Source organism: Tamandua tetradactyla, chromosome 7, assembly GCF_023851605.1.
Source record: "Tamandua tetradactyla isolate mTamTet1 chromosome 7, mTamTet1.pri, whole genome shotgun sequence".
In the NCBI taxonomy this organism is placed as follows: Eukaryota; Metazoa; Chordata; class Mammalia; order Pilosa; family Myrmecophagidae; genus Tamandua; species Tamandua tetradactyla.
The window spans coordinates 124,439,629-124,467,411 of record NC_135333.1 but is presented as its reverse complement, the minus strand read 5'-3'; the positions used below and the strand labels follow the sequence as shown (position 1 = coordinate 124,467,411).

The 27,783-nt window shown below is 41.8% G+C and overlaps 1 protein-coding gene across 30 annotated transcripts in view; it reads left to right on the top strand.

Annotated features, from left to right (window-relative positions):
- The window catches only part of R3HDM2 (R3H domain containing 2), a 301,698-nt gene that overhangs the window by 271,463 nt on the left and 2,452 nt on the right, over positions 1 to 27,783 (top strand). For 12 of the 30 annotated variants that reach the window (XM_077111144.1, XM_077111138.1, XM_077111129.1 and 9 more), the window contains 12 exons: positions 1,080 to 1,312; positions 3,113 to 3,315; positions 3,455 to 3,535; positions 9,848 to 9,949; positions 11,734 to 11,976; positions 12,298 to 12,424; positions 12,674 to 12,834; positions 13,324 to 13,478; positions 20,731 to 20,831; positions 26,017 to 26,186; positions 26,603 to 26,750; positions 27,673 to 27,770. In XM_077111144.1, the coding sequence (XP_076967259.1) occupies positions 1,080 to 1,312; positions 3,113 to 3,315; positions 3,455 to 3,535; positions 9,848 to 9,949; positions 11,734 to 11,976; positions 12,298 to 12,424; positions 12,674 to 12,834; positions 13,324 to 13,478; positions 20,731 to 20,831; positions 26,017 to 26,186; positions 26,603 to 26,750; positions 27,673 to 27,770 (1,822 nt within the window). The other 18 variants (XM_077111151.1, XM_077111152.1, XM_077111150.1 and 15 more) reach the window with 7 other exon arrangements.

Here is a 27,783-nt window from a genome sequence, read left to right as displayed (position 1 = left end):
TGCTTTTGTTGAGATGGTGGTGAAAAAGAGGAAGCCCAAACTGCTATGATTTTTACTTAATTGCTCCCCCTTATACATAGCAAACCTTGGAACTTGTTCTCATTTGGTTAACTTAGGTCATTAGTTGTGGGGATGGGAAAGGAAAATTCCTGGTTCTTGGTCACTTATTGACTGAGAAGCAGTATGAGCTCAACAGAATTTAAAACCAGCCTAAGAATTTAAAAACAGCTATTTATAAACACAAACTATGGTTTTAACATTAGGATAACCCTGGTGTTTCCATGGTGGAATAAGAGAGGAAGAATCCCTTTTCTCTGTAGCCTTGTGCCCATGCCTATGGCAGTAGAGGTATGATTGTGGAGGCAATTAGGTACCCCTTGCTGTCTACGTCCCAAGGGCATATTTGCCTGACTTGCTGAGGACATCAGCCCTAAGAGGCCCTTGAACTGGTTATTCCCAGACACCAACACGGAACTTCCACAAAACAAGTTGGGCCAATTCCAGACTCTCTGAGTTTTCCAGAAGCCCCTTTAGGTCACTATATTCCTCTTCCCATTCCTGAAAAGGTAGCCTTAAGCAGCACCTTTGCTGGCTTAGACATGTGTTATGTAGAAGCCCTGTTGTGTGATTTATCCATATGATTGGCTACCCCTGTGTTCTAGCAATAGTACCCTCTAAGAGTCTTTTTGTTTTTATGAACTCCCAGAAGGAGCTGATACCCCTCTGCTACCCACTTATTTCCTGCATGTGTGGGATCCCTGCAGGAGTTGGGGAAAAGACCACAGCCAATCTCAGCATCATGTATGTGGTTTCCCATCCACCTCTGGTCTGATGTATTGAATTAGTTGCCAGTGCACTGTCTTCCAGGTTTGCCTCTGTGCTCTTTGTTGCTGTACTGGATCTTGTTCTGTCTGCTCCCATCAAGTTTTAGTTGGCCAGCCAACTAACAAGAAGTCAGTGTCCATCCTACCCCAACCCTCACCCCTTCTTTGTTATTGAAAGAATAGAAATGAACTCTCTCCTAGCCCTTCTGCCGAAGTGGTGGGTGGGAGGTCCTCTGACCACTGTGGTCTCTGCAGGGGGAACCGCGAGGGGCTGAGCCGTACCTCAAGCAGCCGCCAGAGCAGCACAGACAGCGAACTCAAATCTCTGGAGCCAAGGCCCTGGAGCAGCACCGACTCTGATGGCTCTGTCAGGAGCATGCGGCCCCCTGTCACCAAAGCCAGCAGCTTCAGCGGAATTTCTATCCTAACTCGGGGCGACAGCATTGGAAGCAGTAAAGGTGGTAGTACAGGAAGGACCTCTAGGCCAGGTACTACAACTTTTCTCCTTCAATGTCATGCCCATCACTGATACTTACTTTTAACAAAACACTTGTACCAATATAGTTTCCTGGAAACCTAACATACCCAGGTGAGGGGAAGTTTGATTCCTTGGATCCGTTGTCCTTTTGAGTCTTCTCTCTGGTTTTCTTTCAGTCGTCTGACCTGAGTCACAAAAATCTGTTGGTGCTAGATAATTTTTTTTGTTCTGATTTCTGACTGATGTGGGACATCCCTGTCAACCTAGGTTCAGGTTATATTCCAAGATGAAAATGGTAATTGCTTTCATCCTGTGGCTCTGAGTTTATAAGGAGGGCTTTGAAGTGTTTAGCTGTCTGTAGTTAATTGTGTAGCAATCAGTAGGTTAGATCTTTGACGGAAATTGCTATGGCTGTTCCTCTGCAGCCCAGTCACTGGAAAGGAGCAAACATTCTTATATTCTACATATAAGCCCGATAACCACCTTTCAGCTATCCTGATCTGCCACATACTTGTCTCCATCTAATCTTGCTATACTAATAGCATAGTTCTTTATACGCACTGGGGCCTCTTTATCACCATCCTCCTGCCTCTGAAGAATAGCTTGAATCTCATCCCAAAAATTCTGTAGACCTTGTCCTCAGAAGATGTTGGTCATGGTAAAAACTTTGTTTCTGATGTTAGGTCTCTGCTGCCCTTCTCCGTTAACCTCCTTTTTAATCCCACTGCCTCTAACTTTGTCCAGGTCTTAATCTTATTTTATTTAAGACATACAAGCCCCTAAGCTGATTTCTCTCCTCCATTTTCAGCCTCTTAAAGCCAATTTCCCGGTCTAAAATATAGATCTGATCATGTCAGTTCCCTCTCTAAAAATTCGTCTTTCATTACCCCTGTAATAAAGTGCACACTACTTAATATGGCATAACCTCACTACCTGGCTCCAGTTTGCTCTCTTTGTCTCATTTCCAAACCTTCATCCTCCTCTGGCCCTCCAACCATTTCTTGACTATAACATTAGTTTTGTCCTTTTCAGTATGATAAACTTCTCTTCATCTTTCAAGCCCATCTCTCCTACCGCCTCCTCTTTAAATCCTTCCTTGACCCTCCAAAGAGTTGTTTCCTACCCTTTGCTTTCATACAACTTTGTTCATGTCACTGATGTATCCCTTATCATTATCATATTGTAGTAGTTTTTTTTTTTAGGTAAAATATTCATAACTTGATACAAGTTTGAATATTTATTTTTTTAATTTTTTATTAATTAAAAAAAAATTACGAGAAGCACAAACATTCCCAACACATACACTCAGCAATTCACAATATCATCACATAGTTGCATATTTGTCATCATGATCATATCCCAGAACATTAGCATCAATTCAGTGTAGTAGTTGTTTTGATATCCATCTCTCGTTGAAATATTCTGAGCTTCTTAATAGTAAATACAGACTATGTCCCTTTATCATTGTGTCCTCATTACACGATGCCTGGCACAAAGTAAAAGAATGTTGTTTGAATGAATGAGTGTATGCCTTGAGGAGGCTGAAAATAGAAGAATAGTTGGGTGAGGGGTGTATATATATGTGTGCGTGCACATACTTGAAAAGGTAGGGTTGCCTCCTCAGCAACTTTTATAAGAGATACTACAAGTTGAGAAGAAAGCAAAGAGAAGATAGGTCCCTTAAGGGACCAGGAATCTGGATCTTCCCAGGAAGTAAGTATTCATGTTTTCAGATATCTAATCATGATGGACAGATTCTAGGCACTTTAAGGGAGGTGCCTCAGCAGGCTCACATTTTGTTCAATTCCAGAATCAAACACTAACAGTCAAAGCCGTCCCTGTCCCTGGGGAGCAGAAACCTGCCGAGTGAGGACTCCCATCTGCAGGGAAGCTGAAATGCATCTATTCTCATGCATGTATCTTCAAAAGCCAGTGGGGATATGGGCAGCGGGGAGGAGTGAAGACAAAGGACAAGGAAAGATTAGAGCTCTTCATCTGTATCCTCCACGGCTGGTATGTTCAAGGTTTGTGCTTACAACTCTTGGTGGGTCTCCTGTTTGCCTTAGGTATGGCATTAGGTGCCCCAGAAGTGTGTAACCAGGTCACCTCATCCCAGTCTATCCGGGGCCTTCTCCCTTGCACTGCCCAGCAGCAGCAGCAACAGCAGCAGCTTCCTGCTCTTCCACCCACACCTCAGCAACAGGCATCCTTGAATAATCACATGATCTCACAGGTGAGTCACCACTCTGTATCAACACCCTCTCTACTCTGATTCAGTTAGGCTTTGGAAATACAATCATGTCTCCTGTGCTGTGGGTGGCAGGAATGATCAGTTTTTTGAGACATGCCACCCTGCTTCCATCCCTCATTTGTAAGTTGTGGGCAGAGAAAAATAAGGGCAAAGATTTGGCCAAAATGCTCTCAGTAGGGTTGGCCTGTGAGTTTTTCACTTTATATTTCTCCCTCTTTCTCCTCAGAAATTTCAGTGAGATATTTTATCCCATACCACATTTCCACTGTACCTTACATCCCTGTAATCCTGTGTAATTAGCAAAGTTATTTTGCCTCACTATATCCATATATGGAGCTCAAAAAAAGATTGTAGCTCCCACCACAACCTGACTGTGAATGTGTTTGCTTTGTAGTTTGGAGGGAAAGGGAATAACACTCAAACAGGACCCCTGGCATATAGATGTATGACTCAAAGCACAAAGACCCCAAATGTTGTCTTTGTTTCCTATAGGCCATATAAGAGCTATATCAAGAGCTATATCATTCTCCTTCTGTTGCTAGACTGGAAGACCTTGGTACCAACTAGAGTTGGGTTTGAGTAAAGTTTTGCTTCTGTGGAGACCATGCAAGTCATCAGCATAAAAGTCAGGTCCTATTCTGAACTAGAACCTTAGTGTTCCGGAGTTAAAAGTCATCTTACTACTCTGAGCAGAACTGCACTATTGTTCCATGAAGAGAGCTCTTCCATGATGAACTTCATAGCTTTATCCTGAAGCATTCTCTGCTAGTCAGGAAGCCCATATATCTACACTGATTTTTCTGCTGCAGTTTTTCTTATTTCACCTCCCAGGCTCCCTTTTCCCCTTGCTCAGCCCAGCTTGGCCCTAGATGTATCTCTTTCCTGGGTACAGTAAGCCAGTCACACACTAGACTGTTTCTACCCCCAGGAACTAGAAACTAGAATGGAAGTGGCCCACAACGGCCCAGTATCGCCCCCTCTAAAATATAGTAAAATGAAGCTAAAGAACCATGAAAATCTAGGAAAACCTGCTTTGCCTCTAGTCCTTCATCTTTCCCTAAATCACACTCTCTGTAGTCCTGTCTCTATAGCCCTGACTCTCATTCTTGTTCTACCACCATCTACCCAATTAAGTCTTGTTCATATCAACTTACCTCCATGCTGAATAAAGTAGTGTGTATGTGTGTGTATGTGTGCACGTGGACTTCTCTGTGTCTTAATTCAAATTTATAAAAAGGGTAAACTGTACTCTTCCCTTTGGCTCTCTCATATTGTGTTTCTGTGTGTGTATGTCACACTTTCTAAAGTCTCAATACTTGCGAGTGTTCTTTTATAAAATGTGTGTATTTTAATACAGTCTTGCCCCCTTTTCTCCCCCTTACTCCTCCATCTGCCTCCACCTTCCATCTATACCTAGAAACAGACAGCAAGAGAGGAAGGGATAAAGTGATGATTAAAGAGAACAACCATTTGGGGCTGGAAATGTTTTAAACAGAATGTCCAGGTGACCACTCTGAACTCCAAACTTCTGTTCAGATTCTGTCCCTGATGCTGGAATCATTAACTTGAGAATCAATGCATTAACATATTAGTATTGATTCATCTCATGCAAAGAGTTTGGTGCTGGGTTAGACACTGTAGATTCAGGACAAGGGAGCATTGTTTGGTGCAGAGATCTCTGCTCCTTCAGAAATTTATTCCTCAGCTTAATCATGATCTCACATTCCAAACCAAAAAATCTTATCCTGGGTAGGCTTTGGTAGCCCAGAAGCACTTTGGTAGTTGCTAATATTATGCCACCACCACCACCATCCCCCCACTTCCTCTGTACTTTTTCTCCTCTCCCTTTATCCCTTTTTTCCTCTTTTTACCTTTTTTTTTAACTATGGGGAGATAAATAAAATTTGCCATTTTAACCGTTTTTAAACGTACACTTCAGCAGCATTAATTACTTTTGCAATGTTGTGCTACCATCAAAATTTTAATTACTGAAACTTCTTAATCACCCAACAGAAATTCTTTACCCTTTAATCAATAATTTGTCATTCCCTCTATGCTCCCTCAGCCCCTGACAACCTCTATAATCTTTTCTCTCTGTGAATTTGTTTATTCTAAATATTTCATATTAAGTGGAATCATTTATCCTTTAATGACTGGCTTATTAAATGAAATGACTGGCTTTCATTTAGTATAATGTTTTCAAGATTCATTCATGTTATAGCATGTATCATTGCTTTTTATGGCTGAATAGTATTCCATTAATGCATATACTAAATTTTGTTTATCCATTCATTTGTTAATGTACCTTTGGGTTGTTTCTACCTTTTGGCTACTGTGAATAATGCTGCTATGAACACTGATGTACTAATATCTGAGTCCCTGCTTTCAGTTCTTTGAGGTATGTACCAAAAAGTTGAGAAACTAGGAAACTGTTTTTAATAATGGCTATGCCATTTCCTACATTTTGCTTTTTTTGGCTTTTTGTTTGTTTGTTTGTTTGTTTGTTAGTAGCTAGTGGGTGTGAAGTGGTATCTCACTGTGGTTTTTTTGTTTTTGTTTTTCTTTTTTTTATGGGCAGGCACCAGGAATCAAACCAGGTCTCCTACATGGCAGGCGAGAATTCTGCCTGCTGAGCCACGGTGATCCGCCCCTCATTGTAGTTTTGATTTGTATTTCCCTAATAGCTGATGCGTCTTTTCATATGCTTATTAGCCATCTGATTATCTTCTTTGGAGAAATGTCTTTTAAGATCTTTTGTCCATTTTTTAAAATTGGGTTGTTTGTTTGTTTTTTGTTATTTTGTTGTAGAACAAGTTCTTTATATATTCTGGATAGTAAACCCTTGTCAGATATATGATCTCTAAATATTTTCTTTCATTCCAAGGGTTGTCATTTCACACTTTTTGTGTCCTTTGATAAACAAAAGTTTTTAATTTTGATGAAGTCCAGTTTGTCTATTTTTTCCTTTTGTTGCTCATTCCTGCTGCCTTTTGTTGTTGCTGTTGTTGGTGGAGGGTGCCCTCTTTCCAAAGACCCAAGTCGTCCTATTTGGACCCTTTCTGGTTTCTTCCCTAGCTGGGCCATGACGCCACTGGAATCCTATCCTTGCTTTTCCCTGACCTTCCTCTGTTTTATTCCTTTCTATTTGATTTCCCCATACTGAGTTTCTCCTAGCCCACCTTCCTCCACAAGAATGGACTCTGAGTGCTTTTCCCCAACGAAGATGTTCTAAGATGAGCAGGCCACTTTACTGACTATTTCTCTCTGCATTTCTGAATGTATCTGAAGGCTCAGAATAGGCCTTTGCAGGAAAAATCCATTCTTTTAGCCTCCCATTCTACGTGCTCCTCTGACCCCATCATTTACAACATGCTGTTTTTTGTGGGTTTTTTTCTGTTAGTTTATTGAGGTTTATTTTGCATGAGAAATGGTTGAGTGGTGGGGAAGAGGATGGGAAGTTTTTGACTTAAAAAATTCATTTGGTTACAAAAGAGTTATGAATATGGAGGGTTTTATTTGCTTTGCAAGTAAAGATCTGAATGGCCTGTTGCTAAAAATTATTCTGCATTTCACTGTTCTTTTTTTAAAAAAGTAAAAAGTCTTTTCTAACCATATATAAAGAAATTTTTTTTTTCACCCAGGATCCAATTTAAGGACTTAAGGACTTGTAAGTCCCAGATTCCAGCAGGACCAAAGAATTTGTCCACATACCTGAAATCCACCAGAAATGCCCAGATAAGACCTCAGATAGGCAGGATAACAAGGAGAACATGTCACAAGTTAGTTTCCATGAAAAAAGAATGAAATTCTCAGGTTCCTATTTTAAGAGAAGCATTTCATTCAGAACCAGAGAAGCTGCCTTTTTCTCTTTTTTTGCTTTTTCTCTTACTAGTACTCAGCGTAAGAGCTTTACAAACTCAAGAAGTTGCTCAGCCCCAGAATAAATATTTTGCAGTTTCTCAAATGGTACATAACAGTGATGGAATGACCACACACACCACTGTGCTTATTTAGAAAGTTTTCGGTTAGAAGAAAAACTTTGAAAAGAAAGTAGTTACCTTTAGCTCTGCAGCAAGAGGCATTTGCCCCAGGGCTGGGACTGTGTGAGCTAAGCAGTATTCTTTCACTTATTATTGGCAGACCTCCTTGATCAGAGCAGGCCTTCATATCATGTCAGTAAAACAAGTAAAACTAAGAAGTGAGACTGAGGATTAAAGGGCCAGTGGCCACCTTTTGCCCAATTTGCTTAAAATGGAGTAGAGCTCTATAAAAGGAGCCCTCCCAGCCTCTTTCCAGGTGTCCAGTCAAGCATCTAAGAGCCAATGACTTAGTCCAGAATTCACCAATAGATGGCAGTCACCTCCCTCATAGCCTGTCTGGCTTCACCCTGGTTTCTCTAAAGTTCTCTAGCTTGGAGTTTGAGACTCTCCAAGGAGAGTCTGTAGCTCAGGATAGTGGCGAGATAACTGAAAATACCACTGAGACCCACTACTTTTACCACTGTTCTTCCCCAGTTATGGGCGTTTAAGATAGGAGCATCATTTCTTCTCACTTTTACTCAAAACTCACAAATGTGTGGAAAACAGGCTGTTTTCCTAATGTTTACCATTTCACTGTCTCTGGGGCCACCCCTTCAACCCAGAGTACATAGGGTCTGAATCAAATTAGGTCTTCCCCCAGAAGAAGGAAGAAAATTCATAGAAAATATGTTTAAAAGCTATCAGCACAGGCAGCTCATGCTGAGTAACTTGGCCAGCGGTTATATTTGGAATGCCATGAACTTAGGAGAAATAGATGTGCCAGTAGACCTGAGTTTAGTTACAAGCCACAGCAGCATCTCTCCCAAGTCATATAGTAAATTCCCAATAACGTCTCCCTAATCAAAATAACTTGCTTTTTATTTACTCCAGATGTCAGGTACTCTTGTTAAGGCTTCTGGAATACTCTCCCCTTTTTGGCAGTGGGGGTGGGATGGGAGGTGGAGGTAGGGGGGTATCTTCTAATTCCAGGACTTGTTCTCTACTGTGAGAGACTCCCGGAGATATGTAGCAGGAGAGGATATCGATACCATGCCCCCTAAACCACCATCCCTTAATACTTTCAATCCAGAGAGAAGGAGGAATCTGTGGAAGATGCTTGGATAATTCTGTATGTGACTTCTCCTTCACCTTCTCCCCACACCAAGAGTCGAGTAGAAACAACGTGTCAGGCAGAACCAGGATTCAATTCTAACTCTGCAATTTATTAGCTTTGTTATCTTAGATTAGTGATTTAATTTCTGTGAGCCTTGCTTTCTTAACTGCAAAATAAGAGTGATATCTCCCTATAGGATTATTGTGAAGTGAGGCTGTAATGAGACAATGTATGTAAATATTATTTTTCCTCACCTTCTCCTATCCTTCTGACCACCAGGAATTATGGGTGGAAAACTGATAATGGTGATTGAAATGGCTGAAAAGAAAAAAAGGAGAGGAAAAAATAAAACTACCTTTTGGTTAGTTTAGAAGACACCAAGTTCCTAATATACAAATCCCCCTGCTTGAGCCTACTGAACAGATTGAAAGAACAAAAGCTAAAACCAGACTAATTATATTGTATTCCTAGATCCCTCCTAGCTTGCTTAAGGTGTGGGGGTGGGGTGGGGAATTTTTCATACTGTCCTCACAGAATGGAGGGCACAGGAGCAATCATCGAACAGGATCAAATAGCCAGAACCAGGCTAGATGTTTTCTCCTTCTCTGCCCTCAGGAGGGAGATGAATCCTTGTGAATGAGCATTTCCTCCAAGACAGCTGTGGTTAGAAATTGGGAGCTTAGCAGGGAGAGCTGAGCCAGATCTTGGATGACCCTTCCAACAGAAACAGTACAGCAGTGCAGACAGGAATCCCCTCTCAAGTGGGTATTCAGGAAAGGTTATAATAGTGCTTCCCAGGAATTGTATGTTCAGAAAAAATGCTGTATTTGGAATTAGGCAGCAAATCCAGGCTTTGAGCATCATAAGATTGCTTTTAACAACTGCAGAGTTCTGAGTGGCTAATGGGGCAGGGCATGGAGGGAGTCTCTTCTGATAGGAGAGATTCCTGTTTGTCAAAGAGATGTGAAAATCCCAAGCTGTCCCAGCCTTGATCTGCAGCCTGATTGGCTGCCTGCTCATCACCCTTGCTATTCATATGAAATTTCTTTTATGATTAACCTTGTTGTTCCTTCCTTTTCCCTCCCCATCTCTGCCCTTCTGCCTTTCCCTGTGCCTCCCTTTTCTCTTCCCTTTTCCACATGCCTCTCTGCTGGTCCACAGCCAGTCCCAGCTCTGCAGCCCTCTCCGCAGCCTGTTCAGTTCTCTCCAAGCTCCTGTCCCCAAGTCCTTCTTCCAGTCTCTCCGCCCCAGCAGTACAACATGGTACAACTCCATTCCCCTTTTTTTTGTCCTTGTCCATGTGTGCCCTGTATTTCCAGGTATGTCTGGGTCGGTCTGTGACAGCCTTGCAAGCATGTGGTTTTCAGAGGGCCATGTTAAAAGGTGTTTCTTCTTGTGGTGCCAGCATGAACTGAATGATATACTCCATTCTAATGGCCTTAGCGCAGCGCTTTAGGCTTTTAAAAATGTTGTACATAAGATAGAGAGGAACAGTGAGTATCCCTGAGTTTCAGACAAGGGAATGATAGGTCTAACTTAGGCTTCTATTCTTTCTACCATGTACATCCTTCAAGTCATCTGCTCCCTGGATATGTCTGAGGAATTCAGTTTATTCTGTACTGAATGGTCCTCTTTATTTTCCTTTAAAAATAAAAACACAGTTGCAGCTTTCTCTGGTACTACTAGTAAAAATTTAAGACATTTCCTTATCTTACCATGTCATTTTATATGAAAATAACTTCATTCCACTATATAGTACATGCTGTTTAAACTGGTTTGTACTCCTGACTACAGATCTTTTGAAGATCTGGCCTGGCAGTTGTTAACTTCCATCATGATTATAGGAGCCTGATTTTTAATTTTGTTTAATTACATCTCTCTGCTTTTACACTAGACTCCCTTTTTTCCTGCACTTATTATCCCCATTCTGGAAAGTCCTAGAATATGGACCACAAATTAATCTTCAGTTCCGTCCTCTTATCATCTATTCCTACCCAGTAAGGTAGTAAAACAGCTAACTTGAAGATTAGATCCCTGAAAATTGAGTGAACCAACAGGAAAAGTCTTTGGATTTCTATTAGTTTATTTTGCAAAACTGCTTCTACTCTGGTGTGTGTGTGTGTGTGTGTGTGTTTTGCAAAAGCGCTCCTACTCTGGTGTGTGTGTGTGTGTGTGTGTGTGTGTGTCAGCTACTGTCCAGGGAGCAGAGAAAAGAGGAAGCTAACAAGTCCTAACCTATCACCACACAAGTGAGAGATGGAACACCATCACTCTTGCTGCTTAGGGAAGAGGGCCGAGAGAGAAGGTAATTGCATACCGAACAGTCAGTCTCATCCTCCAGCTCAGCCACTCACGCTGGCCTCCTTTGGGAGGTGAGAATTGGAAGTAGTTTTGAAAGGCAGGAGAACTCCAGGCTAGTGTCAGAGAGCAGAGGTGGAAATGATCTCAAGAGGAAGTAAGGGAAAAAAAGCTGCATGATCGGGAGCTCAGCAGTCTTTTTACTGCATAAACAACGCTGGGGAGCTACTCGAACCTACTCACTCATAATCCACTCAAGGTATTGCCTGGGTCCTTTATGTAAAAACAGGATTTATGGCAAGGTAGATCCTCTTTATATGATTGGGGCCATGAGGAAGACAGGAAATGGAAAGACTCATACAATCTTTTTCTTAACTCGCTAGTTTGTCCTGCTTTGTTTTGTTTTGTTTTTGTGTGTCAGTGCTCCTATCACCCCACAATTAATCCTAATAAAGATCATGATCAGAATGGTCATTGTTACCTCATGTGTGTTAGAGAGACTGACTCTGGAATTAGGCTTCAAGCAGCTGTTCAATTCACAGCAATTTAAAATACCACATGACATAGGCTTAGGGCTAAAATGTGCCTCCAGGAGCACAGAGGCAAGATTGTCCCAAATTAGCATAAGGAAAGTTATAGAGAAAGTTCCTGTCTCTGTGTGTGTGTCTTTCTGTCTGTCTGTCTTTATTGAAGCCAAAAGATGAGGTTTGATACGGCCTCAGTCCTTGAGTTCCCCACTTTCTCAACAGGCAGATGACCTCAGCAACCCCTTTGGACAAATGAGCCTTAGCCGCCAAGGATCTGCTGAAGCAGCTGACCCATCTTCAGCTCTGTTCCAGCCCCCACTTATCTCCCAACACCCTCAGCAGACTAGCTTCATCATGGCTTCTACAGGACAGCCCCTCCCCGCCTCTAACTATTCCACCTCTAGCCATCCACCACCTACTCAGCAAGTCCTGCCACCCCAGGGCTACATGCAGCCCCCTCAACAGGTGAGCAGCTCGCATTCCCAGTTTAATCACTAATTCAGTTTATCTAGTATTATAATCCTTTCTTACTCTAATTTAACAGCAGAGGAGATACCTATCCCCACCTTGCACTTGACAGTTGTCATTTTAACTAAAAGGTTTTCTTTCTATATAACACAAGTTCTTCCTATTCAGTTCAAACATATATACTAATCCTGCAATTGCAGGTTCAAAACATCTACATTTGCATATTTTGAGCCATCAACCCTGATGCATTTAATAGTACAGGGCTGTTGGAGCTAAATTTGAGGGACCCTCTCACATTTCTGTTTCCTCTCCCCATAGATCCAGGTTTCTTATTATCCCTCTGGACAGTATACTAACTCCAACCAGCAATATCGACCTCTCTCTCACCCGGTGGCCTACAGCCCCCAGCGTGGTCAGCAGCTGCCTCAGCCATCTCAGCAGCCTGGTAAGAGGAACCTCTGATATAATAAGAAAGCAGTCAATCTAAGAGAAGGATAGAAACTAGGAAAAAGAAAAATTTCTTCCTTCCCCCTCTCCTCCTCCCCCAAAAAAGAGCAGGAATACTTAGCTCCGAAAGAAGAACCTAGGATCTCCAGAAAAGAAGAAAAGACTAGAAAAGGGAAATCACTGATAGTGTGTGACCACCTCTATTTTGAGACCATACTAATGTCTTCTCTTCCTTACCTACCCCTAGGTTTACAGCCCATGATGCCTAACCAGCAGCAGGCGGCTTACCAAGGCATGATTGGGGTCCAGCAGCCACAGAACCACAGCCTGCTCAGCAACCAGAGGAGCAGCATGGGAGGCCAGATGCAAGGCCTGGTGGTTCAGTACACTCCACTGCCTTCTTACCAAGTGGGTGCCTTCTGAGTCAGGAAAGATCACCCATCTCTTGGGGAGAGAAAAAGGAAGCCAGTCTCCCAGGGTCTCCATGTTCAGTACTCCAATACTAAAGTATTACCCACTTTCTCCCTAGAATTTTAAAGTTTTTTCCTCTTGAGAGAATGCCCAGAGAGTCTAGGAAAAGTCATCATTAAAATTGTTTAAAAAATAAATAAATAAAATTGTTTTATCTTTATAAACCATACAAATAAATAGATATTCAGGAAAGTAGGGTAAAAATGAAATCTGGCTCCTTTCTCTATGTCAAATGCCCAAGAATAGTTTTGGGGGAAGGTGGAAATAGAGATAGAACTCTGTATGCATGTCGTTTAGGCAGATGGGGGAATCTCTGAAACGTAGGGAAGAAATGTATTATCCTGGTCTTGTGCTGACTAGGCTGTTTGGATGAGCTCAGAGTTTATACAAGTATTCAGTATTCATTCTCTTCTCATCTCTGCCCAGGTCCCAGTGGGTAATGACTCTCAAAATGTGGTCCAGCCACCTTTCCAGCAACCCTTGCTGGTCCCTGCAAGCCAATCTGTACAAGGGGGCCTCCCGGCAGGGGGTGTTCCAGTGTACTACAGCATGATCCCACCAGCTCAGCAGAATGGTACGAGGTGAGGATTCCCAAAGAGTGGGGCTCATCTCCCATAGACCTTCAGCAACTGTTGCATCATGATTTTTTTTCTTTTGGCCCTAAGAAAGGCAGGGATAAAGATCCCAGTGGTGCCCAAAAGCAGAATATGAGGGAGTTCGTTGTTTTTCCCTCTGTGATTTGACATTTGAATAAGAGCTCATCAACAGAAAAAAATTCTGCATCAGAAACAGGCTTTATAATTGCCCCAATTTTTCTTATTTCAACAGTGGAACTCAGAACTATAGGGTAGAGATGGTTCATCATTAAATGAAACAATTTTGGAGTATATATATATATATATGTATATTTTTCTGTGTACCTCTGTATTTATGGACAAATCTTGGTGTGTCTGTTTTTATATATCTTTTATGTCTGACCACAGGTCATAGCTAATAGAATTTTAGAGGTAAAAGGCAACTTAGAAATAATTAAGTCGAGTCTCCTTGTTTTATTTATCTCCCTTGTTTTAGCTGGGGAAATTCCAGCCAGGAATGTTAAGAAACTTATCCAAAGTCACACACCTAGTTAATAGAGCTGGAACTAGGACTAAAGACTAGGCCTATCTGTATGTGTTTCTATGTCTGTCTCACACTGTATATATGTTTTTTTCTCTGTCTTTTTATATGTATGTTTCCCATGTAGTCTAGGGTTTTATGGTTTTTTACCCCATTTATCTTTAGATATCTGTGTTTGCTGTTGTGTATGTGTGTGTGTATATATATATATATATATATAAAATCACACCTCTCCTTAGTTCCTTTTTTTATTAATTAAAGAAAAAAAGAAATTAACACAACATTTAGAAATCATTCCATTCTACATATGCAATCAGTAATTCTTAACATCATCACATAGATGCATGATCATCATTTCTTAGTACATTTGCATCGATTTAGGAAAAGAACTAGCAAAAAACAGAAAAAGATATAGAATGTTAATATAGAGAAAAAAATAAAAATAATAATAATAGTAAAAAAAAAAAGACACAAACAAACAGACAAAAAAAAACACCTATAGCTCAGATGCAGCTTCATTCAGTGTTTTAACATGATTACTTCACAATTAGGTATTATTGTGCTGTCCATTTTTGAGCTTTTGTATCTAGTCCTGTTGCAGTCTGTTTCCCTTCAGCTCCAATTACCCATTATCTTACCCTGTTTCTAACTCCTGCTGGTCTCTGTTACCAATGACATATTCCAAGTTTATTCTCGAATGTCTGTTCACATCAGTGGGACCATACAGTATTTGTCCTTTAGTTTTAGGCTAGACTCACTCAGCATAATGTTCCCTAGGTCCATCCATGTTATTACATGCTTCATAAGTTTATTCTGTCTTAAAGCTGCATAACATTCCATCGTATGTATATACCACAGTTTGTTTAGCCACTCGTCTGTTGATGGACATTTTGGCTGTTCCCATCTCTTTTGCAATTGTAAATAACGCTGCTATAAACATTGGTGTGCAAATGTCCGTTTGTGTCTTTGCCCTTAAGTCCTTTGAGTAGATACCTAGCAATGGTATTGCTGGGTCATATGGCAATTCTATATTCAGCTTTTTGAGGAACCGCCAAACTGCCTTCCACAGTGGTTGCACCCTTTGACATTCCCACCAACAGTGGATAAGTGTGCCTCTTTCTCCGCATCCTCTCCAGCACTTGTCATTTTCTGTTTTGTTGATAATGGCCATTCTGGTGGGTGTGAGATGATATCTCATTGTGGTTTTGATTTGCATTTCTCTAATGGCCAGGTAAGTTGAGCATCTCTTCATGTGCCTTTTGGCCATTTGTATTTCCTCTTCTGAGAGGTGTCTGTTCAAGTCTTTTTCCCATTTTGTAATTGGGTTGGCTGTCTTTTTGTTGTTGAGTTGAACAATCTCTTTATAAATTCTGGATACTAGACCTTTATCTGATATGTCATTTCCAAATATTGTCTCCCATTGTGTAATTCTACTTTCTTGATGAAGTTCTTTGATGCACAAAAGTGTTTAATTTTGAGGAGCTCCCATTTATTTATTTATTTCTTCAGTGCTCTTGCTTTAGGTTTAAGGTCCATAAAACTGCCTCCAATTGTAAGTTTCATAAGATATCTCCCTACATTTTCCTCTAACTGTTTTATGGTCTTAGACCTAATGTTTAGATCTTTGATCCATTTTGAGTTAACTTTTGTATAGGGTGTGAGATACGGGTCTTCTTTCATTCTTTTGCATATAGATATCCAGTTCTCTAGGCACCATTTATTGAAGAGACTGTTCTGTCCCAGGTGAGTTGGCTTGACTGCCTTATCAAAGATCAAATGTCCATAGATGAGAGGTTCTATATCTGAGCACTCTATTTGATTCCATTGGTCGATATATCTATCTTCATGCCAATACCATGCTGTTTTGACCACTGTGGCTTCATAGTATGCCTTAAAGTCCGGCAGCGTGAGACCTCCAGCTTTGTTATTTTTCCTCAAGATACTTTTAGCAATTCGGGGCACCCTGCCCTTCCAGATAAATTTGCTTATTGGTTTTTCTATTTCTGAAAAATAAGTTGTTGGGATTTTGATTGGTATTGCATTGAATCTGTAAATCAATTTAGGTAGGATTGACATCTTAACTATATTTAGTCTTCCAATCCATGAGCACGGTATGCCCTTCCATCTATTTAGGTCTTCCGTGATTTCTTTTAACAGTTTTTTGTAGTTTTCTTTCTATAGGTTTTTTGTCTCTTTAGTTTAATTTATTCCTAGGTATTTTATTCTTTTAAAAGAATAAAATCTTTTAAAATCTTTTACAATGCGATTGTAAATGGGATTCGTTTCTTGATTTCCCCCTCAGCTTGTTCATTACTAGTGTATAGAAATGCTACAGATTTTTGAATGTTGATCTTGTAACCTGCTACTTTGCTGTACTCATTTATTAGCTCTAGTAATTTTGTTGTGGATTTTTCCGGGTTTTCGACGTATAGTATCATATCGTCTGCAAACAGTGATAGTTTTACTTCTTCCTTTCCAATTTTGATGCCTTGTATTTCTTTTTCTTGTCTAATTGCTCTGGCTAGAACGTCCAACATGATGTTGAATAATAGTGGTGATAATGGACATCCTTGTGTTGTTCCTGATCTTAGGGGGAAAGTTTTCAATTTTTCCCCATTGAGGATGATATTAGCTGTGGGTTTTTCATATATTCCCTCGATCATTTTAAGGAAGTTCCCTTGTATTCCTATCTTTTGAAGTGTTTTCAACAGGAAAGGATGTTGAATCTTGTCAAATGCCTTCTCTGCATCAATTGAGATGATCATGTGATTTTTCTGCTTTGATTTGTTGATATGGTGTATTACATTAATTGATTTTCTTATGTTGAACCATCCTTGCATATCTGGGATGAATCCTACTTGGTCATGATGTATAATTCTTTTAATGTGTTGTTGGATTCGATTGGCTAGAATTTTGTTGAGGATTTTTGCATCGATATTCATTAGAGAGATTGACGTGTAGTTTTCTTTTTTTGTAATATCTTTGCCTGGTTTTGGTATGAGGGTGATGTTGGCTTCCTAAAATGAATTAGGTAGTTTTCCCTCCACTTTGATTTTTTTGAAGAGTTTGCGGAGAGTTGGTACTAATTCTTTCTGGAATGTTTGATAGAATTCACATGTGAAGCCGTCTGGTCCTGGACTTTTCTTTTTAGGAAGCTTTTGAATGACTGATTCAATTTCTTTACTTGTTATTGGTTTGTTGAGGTCATCTATGTCTTCTTGAGTCAAAGTTGGTTGTTCATGTCTTTCCAGGAACCCGTCCATTTCATCTAAATTGTTGTATTTATTAGCGTAAAGTTGTTCACAGTATCCTGTTATTACCTCCTTTATTTCTGTGAGGTCAGTGGTTATGTCTCCTCTTCCATTTCTGATCTTATTTATTTGCATCCTCTCTCTTCTTCTTTTTGTCAATCTTGCTAAGGGCCCATCAATCTTATTGATTTTCTCATAGAACCAACTTCTGGTCTTATTGATTTTCTCTATTGTTTTCATGTTTTCAATTTCATTTATTTCTGCTCTAATCTTTGTTATTTCTTTCCTTTTGCTTGCTTTGGGGTTAGTTTGCTGTTCTTTCTCCAGTTCTTCCAAGTGGACAGTTAATCCCGAATTTTTGCCTTTTCTTCTTTTCTGATATAGGCATTTAGGGCAATAAATTTCCCTCTTAGCACTGCCTTTGCTGCATCCCATAGGTTTTGATATGTTGTGTTTTCGTTTTCATTTGCCTCGAGGTATTTACTTATTTCTCTTGCAATTTCTTCTTTGACCCACTCATTGTTTAAGAGTGTGTTGTTGAGCCTCCACGTATTTGTGAATTTTCTGGCACTCTGCCTATTATTGATTTCCAACTTCATTCCTTTATGATCCGAGAAAGTGTTGTGTATGATTTCAATCTTTTTAAATTTGTTAAGACTTGCTTTGTGACCCAGCATATGGTCTATCTTTGAGAATGATCCATGAGCACTTGAGAAAAAGGTATATCCTGCTGTTGTGGGATGTAATATCCTATAATTGTCTGTTAAGTCTAGCTCATTTATAGTAGTATTCAGATTCTCTATTTCTTTTTTGATCCTCTATCTAGATGTTCTGTCCATTGATGAGAGTGGTGAATTGAAGTCTCCAACTATTATGGTATATGTGTCTATTTCCCTTTCAGTGTTTGCAGTGTATTCCTCATGTATTTTGGGGCATTCCGGTTCGGTGCATAAATATTTATGATTGTTATGTCTTCTTGTTTAATTGTTCCTTTTATTAGTAGATAGTGTCCTTCTTTGTCTCTTTTAACTGTTTTACATTTGAAGTCTAATTTGTTGGATATTAGTATAGCTACTCCTGCTCTTTTCTGGTTGTTATTTGCATGAAATATCTTTTCCCAACCTTTCACTTTCAACCTATGTTTATCTTTGGGTCTAAGATGTGTTTCCTGTAGACAGCATATAGAAGGATCCTGTTTTTTAATCCATTCTGCCAGTCTATGTCTTTTGATTGGGGAATTCAGTCCATTAACATTTAGTGTTATTACTGTTTGAATAATATTTTCCTCTACCATTTTGCCTTTTGTGTTATATATATCATATCTGATTTTCCTTCTTTCTACACTCTTCTCCATACCTCTCCCTTCTGTCTTTTCATATCTGACTCTAGTGTTCCCTTTAGTATTTCTTGCAGAGCTGGTCTCTTGGTCACAAATTCTCTCAGTGACTTTTTGTCTGAAAATGTTTTAATTTCTCCCTCATTTTTGAAGGACAATTTTGCTGGATATAGAAGTCTTGGTTGGCAGTTTTTCTCTTTTAGTAATTTAAATATATCATCCCACTGTCTTCTAGCTTCCATGGTTTCTGCTGAGAAATCTACACATAGTCTTATTGGGTTTCCCTTGTATGTGATGGATTGTTTTTCTCTTGCTGCTTTCAAGATCCTCTCTTTCTCTTTGATCTCTGACATTCTAACTAGTAAGTGTCTTGGAGAATGCCTATTTGGGTCTGTTCTCTTTGGGGTGCGCTGCACTTCTTGGATCTGTAATTTTAGGTCTTTCATAAGAGTTGGGAAATTTTCAGTGATAATTTCTTCCATTAGTTTTTCTCCTCCTTTTCCCTTCTCTTCTCCTTCTGGGACACTCACAACACGTATATTTGTGCGCTTCATATTGTCCTTTAGTTACCTGATCCCCTGTTCAAATTTTTCCATTCTTTTCCCTATAGTTTCTGTTTCTTTTTGGAATTCAGATGTTCCATCCTTCAAATCACTAATTCTATCTTCTGTCTCTTTAAATCTATCATTGTAGGTATCCATTGTTTTTTCCATCTTTTCTACTTTGTCCTTCACTTCCATAAGTTCTGTGATTTGTTTTTTCAGTTTTTCTATTTCTTCTTTTTGTTCAGCCCATGTCTTCTTCATGTCCTCCCTCAATTTATCGATTTGGTTTTTGAAGAGGTTTTCCATTTCTGTTCATATATTCAGCATTAGTTGTCTCAGCTCCTGTATCTCATTTGAACTATTGGTTTGTTCCTTTGACTGGGCCATATCTTCAATTTTCTGAGCGTGATCCGTTATCTTCTGCTGGTGTCTGAGCATTAATCAGATTTCCCTGGGTGTCATGGGCTCTGTTTTTCTTATCCTGCCCAGTAGGTGGCGCTTGTGGCGCTCATCTGTCTGCGGGTCCCACCAGTAAAAGATGCTGTGGCTCCTTTAACTTTGGAAAACTCTCGCTGTAGGGGGGGATTGCCAGCCGAAGCGGCTTGGGAAGTGCCAATCCGAATCTCCCAGCCGGCCCGGGGATCCGCACGCGGGGAGGGTCACCGTCCTCCGCGGCTTGGGGGAGCGCCCGTCCAAATTTCCCAGCCGGCCCGGGGCGCCAAGCGTGGCGGGGGGGCGCTAGCCGCCGCGGCTTGGGGGAGTGCCTATCCACCATTCCCAGCTGGACTGGGAAGCCACGTGTTTTGAAGGGACCCCGGTCGCCATTCTCCGCGGCTTGGGGATCTCCGATCCAATTCTCCCAGCTGGTCCGGGGTGCTGCGTGTGGGGGGGGGGGCGCCCGCCGCCGCGGCCTGAGGGGACTGCCTGTTCAATTCTCCCAGCCGGCCCGGGAAGGAGGGAGGGAGGGACTCCGGCTGCCTGCCGTCCCGTCCCGGGGAAGCCCACGCCCCTCGCCGATCTCACCGGAGCGGGTTCTCCCAGCCAGTCAGCCGTTCCAGAATGGGGTACGCTGTCCTCTTGGTCTCTGTCATGGATCCGGGAGCTGTCCTGTATCGTTTCCACCTCCCTAGTAGCTGTTCTGGAGGAGGAACCAAGACCCACGTGTCTTACTAAGCCCCCATCTTCTCCGGAAGTCCTCCTTAGTTCCTTTTTACCCATCTCTCTAGTGCTGTTTATCTGTCTGTGGCACTCTCCTTGTGTTTTCGTTGGGTTTTTTAGAATCCGTTTGTATATACATGTTTGCATGTATGTATGTCTGGTGTTTCTGCACTGTTGGAAACAGATATGTCTCTAACATTCCATCTGTAGCACTGATTAGCAGCTTCCTAATTGAAAGATGATCAAGTACAAATATGTAATTAACTTTGAACTGATGAGCGATTTTAGAAATTGTATGGCAAATTGGTCTGGGAATGGCTTGGAGCTGCCTCTGCTTCCCACAGGGGAGGCCCAGGAAGCAGCTGTTTGCCAAGAGCTGTGTTCCTCCCTCGACCACTTCACCACTCCTTTCTTTTCCATCTCCCAGCCCTTCTGTGGGGTTTCTGCAACCTCCTGGCTCTGAGCAGTACCAGATGCCTCAGTCTCCCTCTCCCTGCAGTCCACCACAAATGCCACAGCAGTACTCAGGTAAGAGGATAAAGAATTGGGAGGTCTTGGGCACTGGTAAGAGCAAAATGTTGCTGAAAGGCTTATGCTCTAGAGCTGGGAAGGGCAGAGAGAGTTCAGGGATTGGCTCTGTCCCCAGCTGTGACCCCATCACTAGGAAAGACCAAAGTCTTGGCCGGTGTTTTCCATGGGTGCTGAAGCTGACCTCTCGAGAGGTGAGGTTGGTTGCCCCCTCCCCCTCCCCCTCCCAACCCAGCATTACAATCACCTGTCTTTGGGAAATAAAGTGCTTACCTCTGTCTCCTGCACTCACTCTTCTTAAAAAATGCTTTTCTTTTACCTTGGGAGTGTGAGGGAGGCTGATTAAATGCTTTTTATGTCATCTCTTAGGTTTGTTTAGCAGTTTTTAGTGTGTGCTCATATACATTGTGGCGTTTTATTCCTCAACACAGCTTCATAAAGAGAACATTTAAGACTCAGAGAGGTTAAATGACTTGCCTAACGTCACAATCCTGGGTCTTTTGACTTTCCATACATATCCCATGCTGCATCCTCGATTACACATTTTCCCAGGTTTCTGTATTCTGTTCCTTTCCCTCCAGAGGGAAAAAGTAGACTTCATGTTGAACAACTAAAGGCCTTCAGAAGGGCCAGCCATCCCATGTGAATAGGCTTATGCCGTGCAGTTTATGCCATGCAGGCTCTCATTGTCTGTCTTTGCTAAGAACTTCCCAGTATATCAAGTACCATTGTCCTTGTTTGTTTCCCATTCACCCTGCCCTGACACAGCAGGACCAGTTGAAGCTTCAGGGTTTCTGGAGGAGAGGAAGACGATTTAGCCTCCAATCATCCCCGTGACACTCCATTGTTGGGGATCTCAGAGTGCCCTCTTCTGTTGAAAGGGAGGTATTTTGTCAGTTTTCACCATTTAGAAATGTAGTATTTTTCATTTAAGATTAATTTTTGCACCCTTACTATGTTAGAAGCAGTGAAGAAAAAGATTCCAATATTAATCTTTTTCATAAGATATAATCCAAAGTTACCTTGAAGGAGTAATGACTTCTGCCTTCATCCAGACCAGACTTGGTTCTCTCACAAGCTAAGATGTTTTAATTTCAACAGTCCTTACCCTTTATTAATTATTGGTCTCTCTTGCTGTTTCTCCTAATATCCCCTAGGAGGCATTTGTCTTGAAATTCCCAGAGGGCTATGGAAATTGTAGAAAACAGCTGTGAGAACCACTATAGCCTGTGGTGGTGCTTGATACCACAAGGCTTTTTCTCTCCTCTTTGTTAAGTGTGCTTGTGCATATAGGTATACTTAAATGTGCATTTTTTGCGTGTGTCCCTAGTGTTCTGTCAGTATACCTCTTCGGTTATGTCTGTTCATCTTCAGAAACACAGTCTTTGACTCAACAATAAGCCAAATGAGAAGAATTTTTTATTACCTACTCTGGACCTAATATTGGGTTAAGTAAAATGAAACAGCTGTTAGTCTATAAGTTGGCAGTTCTAGAGATACAGGCTAGGGTCAGAAGAAAGAGACCATCTAAGCTGTTCCCAATCAACAAAAATGGGTAAAACTCTCTTCATCATTTGTTTCACTTGCTTCTTCGGAATTTTCTATCTCCTTTCTTCCTAGCTACCCTGATTGATCCTAGGCTTCTGACTGACCCCTTGTACTTTCCCAGAGGTGAGAGACCCTCTGTCCCACCCACATGGTCTAAGAGACCGTATTCACTGTACCATTGATTTTAAAAGTCTTTCATCCTTATTCACAGAAACCTAAGAGGAAGTGGAAGAAGAAAAACAAATGCTTCTTCTTTCCTTTCCAGTTTACCCTTCACTAGGAAGAGAGAAGGCAGGCACATCCCACAGGAGCTGCTCTGTCACCTTCAGAGGACAGCCACCCGCCCTCCTCCCATGTAGCAACATGGTCACTCTTCCAAAAATAAAGGCAGGGATTAGGATTGGCTGTTCCTGGAACAACTGTTCTGGTTTATTAATACATTTTTGTAGTTACTCAGTTCACCCCCAAGGTCTGGACCTTAATTCTTCCACTATGATATTAGACATAACTATAGCCCCAGGAGACACTTTTCTTCACACTAAAATGATGACTTGCAGGTCCCTTGAGGCTTATACAGGGATGCCTGCGTAGGGAAGATGCACACAGACATGAAATGGCAGTAATACCTATACACAGTCTCCCAACTCACAGTGACACAGTAGCACAGACAGAATGAGGTGCATACAGAAATAGCCTCTCACATACTGGCTCATTTTGTAGCTGAGAGTTTTCCAAAGCTAAGATGAATAACTCTTTTCTCTCTCATTCCCTGCAGACACCCTCTCCCCCACCAAAAAAAAAAAAAAAAAAAATGGCAGGGGGTGACCAAGGTATTATTGGATTCCATCCTGTAATTTGAGAAAGAAACCTGTGGCTTTTATTTCTCTGGATATTGCTTTCCATAGATTTGATTCCTGGTAGTAAGGTAGAAACCTTATCAGGCTTCTATCTCAGTGATTTAAAAAAAAAAAAAGAAAACAAAACAAAAACTAAACGAAAAATAGTTCTGCCAGACATAAATGTCATCTGTTTGTATTTATGTTTTTTTGCTCTGCCCAATCGACCTTTCTGCCTAGGTTTAATGATGCCACTTAAAAAGCCATTCACATGTCCCCTCTCCTTTCAGAGCTTTCAAGCTAAAATTGATTTCCTTAGTCAACCCATTCTCCCCTTTCCCACCGTACCCCCCAACACAGGTTCCTTCCTCCAACCTGATTATATGTAGGCACTGTTACTGGGCAGTAGGGTTTTTTTATTTTTATTGCCACGTCCATTAAAAAAAGTAGCGACAGTTCAGCTGCTAATGGATGCCACCTGCTTTGGGCTTGAGGAAGGAAAGCATAAAAATCTGCTCATCAGCGAAGTAGTGCTCTGTATCCTCGGCTGAGTGAAGGAACAATGCTCCAGGCCAGCGGGGGAGGACTCTGTGTGTGCAAGAGCTCAGGACAAGGCTGCAATTGAGAACCCTGGCTTTGTTTTTGTTGGAATCAGAGGAAATAACTTGAAGACTTTGTTCTCTCTCCCCCTCCCCTTAAGCCTCCTAATAGCCCCTTATGGCTCTGTGTTGGTATTAGAAAAAGCTCCCACTGCTTTTCTTATGTACACCCCCTACACACTCACATATATATATATATATATATATACACCTCACTCCCCATCCTTCACCTTTCCTGGCCCAGGGCATTAGGATGAGATTATGAGCTGCCTTCCAGGAAAGCTGGATATTTGATTATTATAGCGTTAGCCCCTCAGGTGGCAGTGAGGTGTTTGAATAAGGTCAATTGCAATTGCAGTTTTGTTGGTAGAGGATGTTGGAGCAGGTGGGGCTCTTAGGATAGGGAAATCAAATGCCCAAAGCAACTATAGTAAGCAGGGAGTCGTTAAAAGCATGATAAACCACAACCCTGCAGTTTTCCCCACGGCCCTTCTTCAAACCACTGCTGATGAATAATACCCTAGCCCTCTTGGCAGAGAATGGGGAGATGCAAACCGTGGCTCTGAGTATTTGTGTTCTCTGATTAGATGAACCCTAAAGGGTGAAGGGCACAAATTGACTGAGGAATAAAAGATGACAGATGCTGTCTCGGAGGCTTTTTTCCCAGGCTTCCCACCATTTCTTTCCCTTTCCTTTGACCAACTCTACCTAAGGAAAGCAATCACGTTCACTTCCCAGGATGTCTGGTGCCCAAGCAGAGGCTGCAACATTTCCCATCACAGGCAGCAATGTGATGGCAGTCGCAGCCCCAGAGGTACTGAGCCATGAAAACGGCAGCTTTACAACAGATTCTCAAGCCAGCAACACCCATCTGCATTTCTGCACCACTCACACATGCATGAACCTAGCCTGTCCCCCAATAGGGATAGAGCCTGGAAGGGCAAGAGTGAACCTCAGGCTGGACAGTCCTCTGTGAAGAGGCAGAGCTCCTGCCCATTCCTCCCAGCGGGAACTGTATCAAACTGCTTTTCACCATGAGGATTCAGGATTTAATTTTCCTCCTCACTGAGCCCTTTTCCTCATCCAGCCTGTGAGACGATAAGGCTATCCACGATTGCCCATGCTAAAATCCTCACGGTCACATCCAGTCAGTTACCTGAACGTGTCTGTAAATTCAGAGGTTCTGACCCTTCTACTCCATTCCAGCTATCAGTACCCTAATTCAGAACCTCCTCATTTTCGTTGTTTCAGTAGCTTCCTAACCGGTTTTCCTGCTACTAGTCTCTTCCTCCCTTCAACCATCCTTAAGTCAGCTACTTAAGTAAGCTTTCCAGAGTACAAGTTATATTCCTACCACCTAGAGGATCAAGTCCAAACTCCTTAGGAGAATATGCTTCAGACTCTACCAACTATTTAGTTAATGTCTGACTTCCTACTAAACTGTCGATTCCTGAAGGCAAGGACAAGGTTTGCTTTTTGTGTACCCAGTGACCAGCATAGTAACTAGCATCTAGTAAATGTTTAACAAATGTTTGTTGAATAAATGGATACACATATTTCATCTCCTATTACTTCCTTTACCTAGCCCTTAGGCGTTAGCACCTGGAATTATTTATGATTTCCTGAATATTATATACATCCATGCCATTCTGTCTGCTTGGAATATTCCCCAACTCACCTAACCCTTCCCCAAGAAGTATGTCCTAAGTCTAGCTTAGTGCATATCTGTACATACATGATCTCCAGAACCTCCAGAGATCACTGACTTATTTGTAACCATTAACAGAAAAGCCCACATGTGCCCACAGCCATGGCCCAAGCCCCAGACGGAGGCCTGTGTCTTGCCCAGACATTTGGGCAATCTGTTCTAGGCATTTCGTAATACCAAGCTTTGATAGAATGGAGTCATTTTCTGCCAGGCATACCAAAGTACCCCCACCAGGTGAAAGCAGGAGAGCATTGGCTTCTGGAACTTATCTCCCTCATCCCATTTTCCATTAGTTTAGAGAGAGGAAGTCAGAGTCCAGGAAGGACACAATTTAAATGACCATGAGGCTAGTGGGTGGATTTGCTTACTGCCTTTCCAAAACACTCAGGGCTAGCTGGAAGGCCAAAACAGATTCTCAAGCCAGACACTCAGGGCTAGCTGGAAGGCCAAAACAATTTGGATTTACAACCCACCTCTTTCTCCCTGCTACTCAGGAGTATCACCTTCTGGGCCAGGTGTGGTGGTCATGCAGCTAAATGTCCCTAATGGACCCCAAGCTCCCCAGAACCCATCCATGGTCCAGTGGAGTCACTGTAAATATTACAGCGTGGACCAGCGGGGCCAGAAGCCTGGAGACCTGTACAATCCTGACAGTAACCCTCAGGTGAGTCCTACAGCCCAGCCCTGTTTAGGCAAGGAGGTGGCTAAATTCTTCCTAAGAAACAGTCTTTACCATTGACTGAACAGCCTCTTTTACAAATCTTCCCCTGGGCACTTTTAGGGGAGAAAACACAAGAAATGGAAGAATACGTCCTCTTTCAGGGAACCTCAGATCTAAGGTAGCAGATAGGATACATACTTGAAAATGCCCAGAGAATACTTAAAATGGTGTGTCCAAATGTAGGCGTTAAAATAATATAAATTAATTATGTAGGGAATAAGGGGGCAATTTTAAGTAGCAGTCTGGTTTGTCAGAGTTCAGCAATAAAGACTTATTTCGTGAAGAGGGGGAATTTTAAGCCAAGCATAAGGAGTATTTGTTTTTGATGTTTATGTGATGGGTGCTACTCTCTTCCACAGGCCAACACACAAATGAGCAGCAGCCCCGTCACGTCCCCTACCCAATCCCCAGCACCCTCACCTGTCACCAGCCTCAGCAGTGTCTGCACAGGACTCAGTCCTCTACCTGTCCTCACACAGTTCCCTCGGCCTGGAGGTCCAGCACAGGGTAAGGGATGAGAGATCAGGGCTGACTGCTGTAAAATTCAGCCTTTTCTGGGAGCTAGTTCTTCCTTTGTATCAGGGAACCTCTAAAAACTGTAACGTCCCTGTTTAAGTCAAGAACACCCACCTCTTTCTAGTGCTGCCCATATTCCTTTATGTACTTAGTTGGAATCACCAAGTAGGTGACTGGTACTGTGGGCTAAGGGGAAGAAATTCATTGAACTTTCTAGTGAACCCAAGAGTTTAACCAGTCAGTACTGAGTCTGAAGGCTAGAAAAGTGGGGTTGTGTCAAACACAGTAGAATTTTAGAAGAGGGAACACAAGATTTGGGTTGAAAGACTTGGGTTCAAGTATTCGTTCCACCACTAACTCACTAGCTTTGTGATGCTGGATGTGTTACTTTAACTTGGAAAAAAACCTCAGTTTCCTGATCTATAAGATGGGGTTCATCACACATAAGATAGGAATCTTAACTGCTTTCTGACCTGGCTGTCACATGCAGTATAAAAACAAGATGAGACTATGGTTTAAAAAGTTAAAAATGCTCGTTTGTATTGGCTCTTACATGTGTCAGAAGATCGACCCCTGGCTTTTGAGGTGGGGAGAATCTGTATGAGATAAAAAACATTTGTAAGGGTCTTTAGTTTCCTCCCTGGTCATTTCATCAAGGCTTTTGTCTACCAAGTAAAGGTGAGGGGATGTAATAGCCCCATTTGTCTACAAGATACAGCTGAGAGCCAGGAAGATTAGGAAGAGAGACAACTCTAAAATCAGTCTCACGGGCACTCCTGTCACAGAAAATATAGGAATAGTATGTATTGTTGCTATCCATTTTCAAAGCCGACCCCATCCCATCCCCAAAGTCTCCTAAAAGTCATACCACAAAGCTCAAGCTCCCAGAAAACCATCTGCTCTTACTGCCTAGGTGATGGGCGGTACTCCCTCTTGGGCCAGCCATTACAGTACAATCTGTCCATCTGCCCTCCCTTGCTCCATGGCCAGTCGACTTATACAGTGCACCAGGTAAGGGTGTCTA